Source organism: Paramormyrops kingsleyae, chromosome 18 (assembly GCF_048594095.1).
Source record: "Paramormyrops kingsleyae isolate MSU_618 chromosome 18, PKINGS_0.4, whole genome shotgun sequence".
Lineage (NCBI taxonomy): Eukaryota > Metazoa > Chordata > Actinopteri > Osteoglossiformes > Mormyridae > Paramormyrops > Paramormyrops kingsleyae.
In genome coordinates this window covers 25,288,638-25,299,263 of record NC_132814.1, presented here as the reverse complement: position 1 = coordinate 25,299,263, position 10,626 = coordinate 25,288,638, and the positions used below count along the sequence as shown (strand labels likewise).

The 10,626-nt window shown below is 41.1% G+C and overlaps 1 protein-coding gene and 1 long non-coding RNA gene across 2 annotated transcripts; one reads left to right on the top strand and one right to left on the bottom strand.

Moving 5' to 3' along the window:
- Positions 1-3,864: 3,864 nt before the first annotated feature.
- On the bottom strand, positions 3,865-4,274 carry LOC111853889 (uncharacterized). Its single transcript, XR_002840544.1, has 2 exons — positions 4,210-4,274; positions 3,865-4,058 (listed from the first exon to the last, which is right to left on the bottom strand). It is a non-coding gene; the product is annotated as an uncharacterized lncRNA (long non-coding RNA).
- Positions 4,275-4,278: 4 nt separating this feature from the next.
- Positions 4,279-7,990, top strand: bcas2 (BCAS2 pre-mRNA processing factor). The gene is made up of 7 exons (XM_023831284.2): positions 4,279-4,434; positions 4,750-4,842; positions 6,147-6,217; positions 6,447-6,608; positions 6,902-6,952; positions 7,070-7,150; positions 7,348-7,990. Exons 1-7 carry the CDS (start codon positions 4,342-4,344, stop codon positions 7,472-7,474), a joined length of 678 nt encoding a protein of 225 aa, XP_023687052.1. The 5' UTR covers positions 4,279-4,341; the 3' UTR covers positions 7,475-7,990.
- The last annotated feature ends 2,636 nt before the right edge of the window (positions 7,991-10,626 follow it).

Sequence of the window (10,626 nt, the reverse complement as noted above, 5' to 3'; positions counted from 1 at the left end):
GTGTAGCGTTGGCAGTTATGCACATGCTGTACCGTTCAATCATGGTAAAGAGAGAGCTAGTAAAGGCAAAACTATCGATTTACAGGTTGATCTACATTCCTACCATCACCATCACTATGCGCCTCAGACCCCACTCTGTTACTGTACAAGATCTGCCATTTAGTGGGTTCCTGCTGTTCATAAATGCGTCCACTTTGCAATAATACCACTTACTGTGGAACATCTAGCAGGGAAGAAATTTCACGAAATGACCTATTTCAATGGTGGCATCCTATGACGGTACCACGCCTGAAGTTCTTCAGAATAACTCATTCTTCCACAAATTTTTGTAAACCTGACTGCATGGCTACGTGCTTGAATTTATACACCTGTTGCAATGGAACTGAATGAAACACCTGAATTCAGTGAAGAGGTGTGTTCCAATACTTTTGTCAATATAGTTTGTTGGAAAGATGAATCATTCCCTGCTTATACACGGATGTAAAAACTGTGTGAGGACAATTGTGTGGACACTCTCATTTCAACCATTTCTGCCTATGAAGGACATAACCTGCAATGTACTGTGGTTGGTTTTTGCTATAGCATGTTTAAATCAATATATAAAAAAGATTGACATAGGTAAATTTGATGACTTGTGACTTGACATCAAAAATGATGTAAAGACTTGGACTTGACCTGGACTTAAGGGCAAATGACTTGAAACTTGATCTAGACTTGCAGTGTTTTAATTTGAGACTTGACTCAGACTCACCAAAGAATGACTTGTTCCCATTCCTGGTCTTTAGACAGTTGAATATCACTTTCAAAGACCAGTACAAATGCTGGGATTGTTACACAGCTAACCTGACCTTGTTTTTTTTTTTTTGCTTTTAAGCTGTTTTTGTTTGGTGTGGTCAAGCAAAACTTACTCTGACATTTTGTTTTGTTTTTGGGAGCAAGTAGCATACTGCCCAACTGAAGGGGGAGAATGGTCATCTGTTTATTGGGGCCTAAAAAATCGGCCAGTGTAGGCTGAAGGTAAAGGAACAATAGCCCATTTGTAATGTTTGCATTTTACCAATTTATACTTAAATTGACATTTAAAGTAGCCCTCATCCTATACAAAGAATGTAATAATAAATCAACCAGTAGATGGGGCAATACACCTTGTTGTGTTTTTGATAGTGCTACCACAGGGGTGCAAGCTGTGATTCTCACCTTTCAAGTATAGTACCAATAAAAAGTTTGGACACATCTACCCATAGAAAGGTTTATTTGTACTAATCTCTGCGTTTTAGAATAATTATAAAGACATCAAAACTATAAATGACAAAACCATAATATATACAGAATTATGCACTGACCAAAAAATTATTAAACATTATTTTTGGGAGGGGAGGCAGCTCTGTGGGTTGGGACTCAGAAGGTTGTCGGTTCAAATCCCATGGTCAGCAGAGTGATCCCACCACAGGGCCCTTGATAAAGGCCCTTAATCCCAATTTCTCCAGGGACTGGCTGACCCTACTGTCCCCTCTACACCAGTTCCATGAGGTGGCCTCCTGTGATGCTTCTCCAGCTGTCCTGAAGGAGATCCCACATATATGCTGAACACTCATTGGCCACTTTTCCTTCACTCTCTGGTCAAACTCCTCCAAAACCCTCTCTGTTGTGTCTAGGTCAGATAGCCAGGTCATGTGATGTGATACTCATTCACTCTCATTTGTATGCATCTTGGCTTGCCCAGTCCATTGGTGGCGTGATTTCTGGGGCATGCTGTGTGATCTTTTCCTGTCTTCCTAATTTTCCACCCCTGCATTAACAGTGTGTTTCCCTTTTATCTTGTTTCCTTTCTGTGACTAGGATGATTCTGGAGAAAATGGGTCAGCTAGGGAAGGTGAGTCCCCAGCAGGCAAAAAGGCAAAAAGAATTCTAAGTATGTACACGTGAATTTAAATTGAAATTATAGCAGTTTTAATTGTGACAGTTAATAAAGATACTTATGCTGAAAATTATTTCCCCTGCCTTAGGACTGCAAACATCCAGGGTTAGGAGAGTGAGTGAGTGGGAAACCCGCTGCAGCATCACAGATGCAGTGTTAGGACAGAGGCATGCACCCCCCCATCCCCCCCCACCTGCCCTCGTCCTAATTGCTTTCACCCCTGAGACACGACAGGGCCGATTTCAGCAATGGATGACTAGAAGGAGGAGGACAGTCAGCTGGCACCAGCAAAGAAGAAGAGAGAGAGAGGGAATAAAATAATATAATGAAATATAATAAGTCTTACATGTGTGTGCAGCTGAGCTGGGGGTCCCTGGCGGTGCCATATTTACCTCTTGAGATGTCAGCAGGTAGAAGTATAAAGTTGTATAAAATGGATATACTCAAGTAAAGTACAAGTACCTCGAATTTATACTTAAGTACAGAGCAAATGTACCATATAAACTACAATAGGTACCGGTTGCTAACTAGGTAATGTTAGCATTACACAGCTTAACCAGTGTTTTTTTATGGCCATGCTTGTTTCTCAGCCTGAGGTACCAGCACTGGCAGTGACACATCAAAATAAAGAAACATGTAAATAAAATCACAATTTCTAGGTCCATTTCTTAAGTCCTTAAGAGCCCTTCCTGACTGTCAGGTATAATGGGTGAGTCCCAGAGAGATGAGAAGAGCAGCACTTCGTGAGGTAACCGGGTAAAGCCGGTAACTGCTGATGGCACAAAAAGGAAATTATCTGTAGGCCACACCAGCCCATTTCACAATGCTTTTGGTTTGACCTTCAAAGGGTGCAGACATAAAGGCAAAGTAGACCACGCCTTATGAAAGATGCAGCCTCTGAATAGGGACACAGCCAATAACTACAACTACTGCAACTATTCTTCTTCTACATTTTGTTTGTTGACCTCTGCTCTATGAAAGTCAGTGCTGCCACCTACTGGATATACTTAGTCAATTTCCTTGCACATATGCAGTTGACACATACGGACGCGTACCATCCACCAGACACCCGGATGACGAAATTTACATCGTGAACCGAAACGGCATGCAGAAAAGTGAAACATTAATTGGCCTTAGGGCACAGTTTCGGTCTGCCACTTCCACAACGACAGTCACGCTCCCCTCTCCTGATCCAGCTCGCCTGAGTTTTAACACTTGCCATTCATTTATATTTCATTACCTCAAACTTATAACCCAGTCAATTCCCACCACTCACCACAAGGAATTTTCTCAGTGAGCATTTACTGAGCACTTGAGTATCTCCCTGTTCTTTCCCGTGTTTGCATTCGCTTACATATTCTCTCGTCTGTATACAATTCCCGATCCCCTGCGTGATCCTTGGTCTCTCTCAGTGTGAGTGTTTCTCTCCACTTTCTCATATCTGTACAAGTGACTGCCTTTATTTGCACCATCGGAACTGATCTATTGGCTTTTAGACCCCGGCTTCTACGTCTGACCACATATCCCGTCTTTTGCTTCTAACTCTCGTCTGCTCCTCATTTGGACTTCCGATCCCCAAGAACCTGGCATTGCAAGGGGGGCTGTTGGAGATTTTGGGCACCATGAATGTATATTGTATTGGACCCCCAAATACAAACCAATCCATTTATGCTGCAATTATGTTAGTGTCTCTGTCACTCAGGGTCCCTCTCTTTACGATGCCCCTGGCTGGTGCTGGTTACAGTCAGTCATAACGACAAAGCAAGAGCTCAAAGATCTTCCCACATCACTTACATCAGCAGTTTGGGACATTTTGTTTCCCAAAAAATTACATTAACACTGGAAAGAGAGTACTTAGTAAGACCATGACTGTTTGTTGAAAAATATGAACAATAATATCCGTCAATTACTTATTCTGTGTCACAGAAAGAGAATTGAAGACCAAATATGCTAAAGATAGGGACTTTATTGAATAAGGGCACAGGCAGATAGAGCCTGAATCAGCAAGCTGGAGTCAGTGTCAGGGTCACTGGTCCAAGAGAGTCGAGAGACAGGGAGATCAATCCTGCGAGCACACGAGACACTGGAGGTGAGTACACAGCGGGAATCCGAGGGAAGTGGAGATCAGGATGGGCTGGAACTACACAGGGAGATGATGTTTCATCCTGGATGTATATTAATCGACTGACAGTAAAATACAATCTCTTGAATAACAATGCTCATTAAAAGTATTTGAATTTCTGCTCTCATTTGTTCTACATTATGTAATTTTGATAATGATCAAGACTCACCCAACCTCTTTAATATTTTCAGAAAGAGACACCACATCCTGTCCTTAGGTGATACATTACTAGAGTTCTTACGGTAGTGACGTTCAAACATCGCGCGACCACAGATGATTTGGTTCCGTCTGAAGTGCAAAAATGGCGGGGACGACGTCTGTAGCTGGTGAGGTATTCGTGGATGCCTTGCCGTATTTTGATCAGGGATATGATGCTGCTGGTGTTAGGGAAGCGGTGAGTATGATGTTTTATATATAGTGTCAAGGGGATACAGTAAAACCAGCAGCTTGTAAAAAAAAAAGCTTGAAGCAGTACTAACATCCGCTAAGAACAAAGCATGTTTGTTGAAACGAATTTAACCTCGCATTGCCGAGTCGCAATGCTCCCTAACAAACAATTTAGCATTTCAAAATGTTTATGTCGCTCCCGATGTTTTTTATTTTTTATATAACAATCATGACCAACTAAAGAACGAGGAACCTAATAATGTTACATTCGTAGTGTTTATGTGTGGAACGTCAAGTGAAATGCTGCACTTTTTAAATCCAGGCTGCAGCTTTAGTGGAAGAGGAGACGCGCAGATATCGGCCAACGAAGAACTACTTGAGTTACTTGCCAACGCCTGATCTGACTGCTTTTGAGGTCTGTATAATAATGTCTCACGGTCTATGAATCTATGAATTAATGTTACATGGCGTGTTTCAAGACATTCACAGTGCTTTACATAAACTAATGTCGAGCCACTTCAACCACCACCACTGTGCAGCACCCACCTGGATGATACGATGGCAATCATTCTGTGCCAGTACGCTCACCACAGAGTAGCTAAGGTGGTGAAGAGGCAGGAGAGAATTAGATGTAGGATATAATTAGGAGGTCAGATTTGAATGTGCCACAGTGGGCAATTTAGCCAAATCTGCTAAAATATAAAGCAACAACACACAAAAGCGTGTTGATGGAGGCAGCCATGTTTTTTCCGAGATGTGATAGCTCGAACGGGAGATTGTCGGACGTGATGTCACTCACCTCGGAATTTCCGAGTTCTGAGAGACAATCGAGCGCAGGATGTGTTTCAGAGGCAGGCCTTTTGCATAACCAAACCACAAAGAAAGCATTTCAAGTCCCACCCCAAAGTACTAAGAAAGTACCCCTGTTGGGTTGGTAGTTTAGGTACTGGAACTTTTGTTACTGGTACTTGACTGGAAGTTAATGGAAAAGGGAAAGTACTGAAAATATCATACCAAAAGTACGGTATCTGGTGCCCAACATCTCTTACAGCAACAACCCAGCTTTCCGAGTACTAGCCAAGCCTCTCTTCCGAATACTAGCCAGGCCCAAACCTTGAGATAGATTACCTAGTCTGAAGTGCAGGTAGTATGGCTTCTGATCTAGTGCAATTGTTACCCCAACAACATATAAGGACATATAAACTCTGAAAAAATACGAATGTTACATCTGTAGTGATTATGAACATTACATATACTCCCATTTGAACTCTCACTTTCTATTTTCGTCCACTACTGATTAAGACATTTGGTTAATATAGTTATTGTGGAGAACCCCTGTTGATAGTTGATAAACCTGTTCTCTGCTGAATATTGGTGTTATCTCCTGGTACTCTGTATGCATGTGAGTAATGTTGATTTTTGTTTGATAGGTAAGAAATGGGCCCTTGATCCTGCCTAGGAGTTGCTGCTGAAAATGGTTGTTTGTAGTTATAACTTGCATGTACCTAAGGCACTGTACCTAAGGCACTGTACCTAAGGCACTGTACTTTATTATGGACAATCTGGTAGCATAAATATGGATGGTCAAAAACGGCCCCAGTCTTGTAAATTGGTAATAAACTAGGCCTTATGTTGTGCTGTGCTAGTTTTAATGTACTGTTGCTGCTTATTGAGCAAATTAATAGTGTAAGTAACCATGGATATCTCATTTATCTCCAGACAGAGATCATGCGGAATGAGTTTGAGAGGCTTGCTTCCAGGCAGCCGCTGGAGCTGTTGAGTATGAAGAGGTACTTTTGCTTGACTTCTTTGAGGTCTTGTATTTTGTTGCTGGGAACAGATATGAGATGCACACATTGTTTATCTGCTTGTTTTCCTACTAATTATGTGATTAATGTTCACTTTCCAATACTGGGTCTTCTGCAAGGGGTTCTGCAATAAAGAGATGGAAAATAGTTTCTAGAAGGGCCTATTGAATGTTTGTATTTGGGTATTTTCTTTAAACGCATCTCTCCATAGGTATGAGCTCCCTGCCCCGACATCCGGCCAGAAGAATGACATTGCTGCCTGGCAGGAGTGTGTGAACAACTCCATGGCCCAGCTAGAGCACCAAGCCGTACGCATTGAGAACCTGGAGCTGATGGCCCACTATGGCACCAATGCCTGGAAGGCTTACAATGAGTGAGGCTGGCTGGATGGGAGAGGGGTGGGGGGCTGTGGGGGGAGGGTGCTGGAGACCTTGGTGCAGGGCCACTCTTTTATGATATTGGTCATTCATCGCATTATTCTGTCCTCCTTAATTTGTGGTGAAAATGGGTTGTAAGAAATTGGATTTTGTGTTTACTAAAATATGTATTCTGTCAGAAATGTGGTAAGCTTATGAATGTTACCTAAACAAAACGTGGTTCACATGATAATGTTTGAAAGGTTGTGATATGTGCTCCTGTGTTTGAATCTATGTTGTGTGTTAACAGCAATTTGGCCTCCATGATTGAACAAGCACAGAAGGAGCTTCAGAAATTTAGGTTGGTTTCGCTTATGCATGCTACATTATAATGTGGAATATATTCAGGAATACAGTAGGGTAGGAAGATTGTGGGATGGTTTAGTTTTAAAGTGTTGTTTTTTTCCCTTCTGTACAGAAAGCAGATTCAGGACATTAACTGGTTGCGAAAAAATGACCAGTTAGCTGGAGGTGCAAAGCTGAGAGAGCTGGAGTCCAAGTATGTACTGTTTATTATTGTTATTCATGTAATAATTTATTATTGTTCCAACTCTGCATGTTGGCACAACTGGTTTAGTTAGTATGCTTATTGTAGATGAATTGCAGTGTTAGTGAAAGGACAGACTAGAATTAGAATTTAGAATTGTGTGTAAGTGTGCATGTGTGGTCTCTTTATCCCTTTGTTTGACTACGCAGCTGGGTGTCTCTTGTGAGCAAGAACTATGAGATCGAGCGTGCCATCGTCCAGTTGGAGAATGATGTCGGGCAGCTACGACAGCAGCAGGGGGATGAGAACAAAGAGAACATTCGGCAAGATTTCTAGACTCAACCCTTAGAAAAGTGGAAATGAGATTTAAGATCAGAAGTCAGGATCTGGATACCTGGTGATAAGATGCATTTTTTTAATCTTTCTTGGTTTTCTGCAACATAGGCTAAGGGTCATGTTAAGTAGAATTATTTGCTTAACGATCTGCCTTTGTAACTGCGAGCGTAGTTTTTGCACTACAGTGGCTGAAGAAGAAAATGTTCCATTATCGTCTTAGATCTACACATGAAGAACCACCTGAAATACAACATACCTGATAAATTAAGCTTTCATTTTCACTTGTGCAAATTACCCTTGTAGGTAGAAATGTGACTAATATAAAATTCCATAATGCATCTTATAGGAAGATCTAAAAAGTCTAGCCAATAATTGTGCATTGACATTTTCTTTTTCTTTTTTTTTTTTTACAACAGTATGTGCTGAGTTTGTGAGAAAACATTGAAAAAACTGTGAATTCTGCAGTTATAGGCAATTTTTAACTGTATATAAACAATAAACTATTTTGCTTTTTGACCTACCATTTATTCTTTAGATTCTAAAAATCTTATTTGACAACACATAAATAGCACACAGCAACCTTTTAAAATTCCCTTTACTTCTCATAAACTGCCTGCAGCCACATTGCCTTCAGTGACATTCCACATTTCCTTGTGTTTGTACTGTGGGCATGCCCTGCTGAATGGTGGCTGTGTCTGACTAATTTCTCGCTTGCTTATTCGGTCACTGATTCTGTTGTTCAACCGGAGTCAACGATTCAAAATAGAGAGTCATAAATCAGACATCACTACTGAGTAGTTCAGCAATAGGCAATAGTAATGGCTGAAATTACTTTTTTTTTTGGGGAGGCTCAGTTTGTTTGATTCAGTTCACCTAAAAGACTTGTTCTGATTTGTTTACCAACTCATTCAGTGGCATGTCCGGTTTAAATAAAATAGACCAGAAACTCTTGAGGTCAGATAAAAACATTGTTCATCGGCAAGTTGGTCTAGTGAGACTCACAAAATGAGTGATTCTGATTGTGCTGAAAGTCTACTAGAGTTAATAGTTAAAAAAGAAACATTAGTAAACGAGCACATTCCAAGCCCTAGCAAATACTGTTTTCTGAGGATTTAGACTCAATATATTTAGACCCAATATAAATATATAAAGTCTAAAAGACATGTATTCTGCATGTTAATAAACAAAAGATGTGATACATGGTTGTAGCGTGGTGGCATTTTTAATTAAAGGATTTTTATATTTTCAAATTTGCAAACAAAAAATGTCCTTTTATCACGTTAGAGGCTAGCTGTTCATTTACACTGATCAAACCACTGAGGTGAAGGGAATAACATTGATTATTGTGTTACAATAGCACTTGTCAAGGTAACAGTCAGTGCTTGAAGTTAATGTGTTGGAAGGATCTGAATGACTTTGACAAAGGCCAAATTGTGATGGCTAGATGACTGGGTCAGAGCATTTTGAAAAAGGCAGGTCTTGTGGGGTGTTTCTAACAGGCAGTAGTCAGTACATGCCAAAAGTGGTCCAAGGAAGGCCAACCAGGGAACTGGTAGCAGGATCATGGGTGTTCAAGGCTTATTGATGTGTGTGGGAAGCAAAGGCCAGCCAGTCTGGACTGATCCCAACAGAGGAGCTACTTCACAAGAAATTTCTGAAAAAGTTAGTGCTGGCTATGATAGAAGGTTGTCAGGACACACATTGCATCGCAGTTTGCTGTGTAGTCGTAGACCAGTCAGAGCACCCATGCTGACCCCTGTCCACTACCAAAAGCACCTTCAATGGGCATATGAGCATCAGAACTGGACCACAGAGCAATGGAAGAAGGTGGCCTGATTTGATGAGTCACATTTTCTGTTACATCATGTGGAAGGTCAGGTGCATGAGTGTCATTTACCTGGGGAAGAGGTGGCACCAGGATGCACTATGGGAAGAAGGCAAGTCGGTTGAGGCAGTGTGGTGCTCTGGGTAATGTTCTTCTGGGAAACCTTGGGTCCTGGCATTCATGTGGATGTTAATTTGATAAGAACCACCTATTTAAACATTGTTGCAGATTAAGTATACCCCTTCATGCCAGTGGTATTCCCTGATAGCGGTGGCCTCATTCAGCAGGATAATCCACCTTGTCACACTGCAAAAAATGTTCAACAATAGTTTGAGAAACATGAAAAACAGGTCGAGGTGTTGAGTTGACCTCCAAATTCCCCAGATCTCAATCCGATTGAGCATCTGTGAGATGTGCTGGACAAACAAATCTGATCCATAGAGGCCTGATCTCGCAACTTACAGGACATTAAGGATCTGCTGCTAACGTCTTGGTGACAGATACCACAGATCACCTTCAAAGTCCTTGAGGAGTCCATAACTATGGGTCAGAGATGTTTTGGTGCCATGAGGTAGACCAGGGTTATTCAAATCACAGTCCTCGAGGTCCGAGCACTGCTGGTTTTCCAGCCTTCCTTTACCTGTGAGCCGGGTGTGAAGCCTCTGACCAATCAGAATCAGCAATTATTAAACTAACTACCTGGGAGAACTGAAAACACGGCCTGGATTGGAAACAAGGTCTAGATTTCAAGAGCCCTGAGGTAGACCAACACAATATTAATCATGTGAATTTAATGATATGTTTTAATGATCTGTGTATATTAAAAAAATTAAATCATGTTTAAGTGGTTGTTTTTCCATTTTAATTAGACCTGAAGTATATTTATATACATTCACCACACTCTGGGATTAACGAAAAAAAAAAAAAGATTTTAATAAACATTCAATGTTAATTAAAGGAATTGAACAAAATGCAGCCGCATGTGGTGCCCCCTCACCCGATTTTGTGAATCAGAGGTGAATAGTTCAGGTCCGAAAAGTAAAGATTCCAGATCAAGATACTGTTTCAACCAACAAGTTACGTATAAATAATCACAGTTCTGGATGGCTAAACTGTTTGGTTGAAACAAAATCATGGTGTGGATTTTTACTGTATGGACCTGAACTATCCACTTCTGCTTAGAATTGAACGTTCGATTCATTTAAACGAACAGTTCGATAGAATGGGTTTTGTAAATTAAACCGAACTTCCCAACACAAGACGTGACGGTGCCTTTAAGGGAGTCTGGCGTGACGTCGCCACGTCAGTCCCGTCGGGTTTTACTGGT

What these genes read in the sequence shown, in the direction of transcription:
- bcas2 (XM_023831284.2), top strand. Translation starts at nt 4,342, where the DNA reads ATGGCGGGGACGACGTCTGTAGCTGGTGAGGTATTCGTGGATGCCTTG. An exon ending in GAGCTGTTGAGTATGAAGAG is followed by an intron (nt 6,218 to 6,446) that starts GTACTTTTGCTT and finishes ATCTCTCCATAG; the next exon opens with GTATGAGCTCCCTGCCCCGA. An exon ending in AAGGAGCTTCAGAAATTTAG is followed by an intron (nt 6,953 to 7,069) that starts GTTGGTTTCGCT and finishes CCTTCTGTACAG; the next exon opens with AAAGCAGATTCAGGACATTA.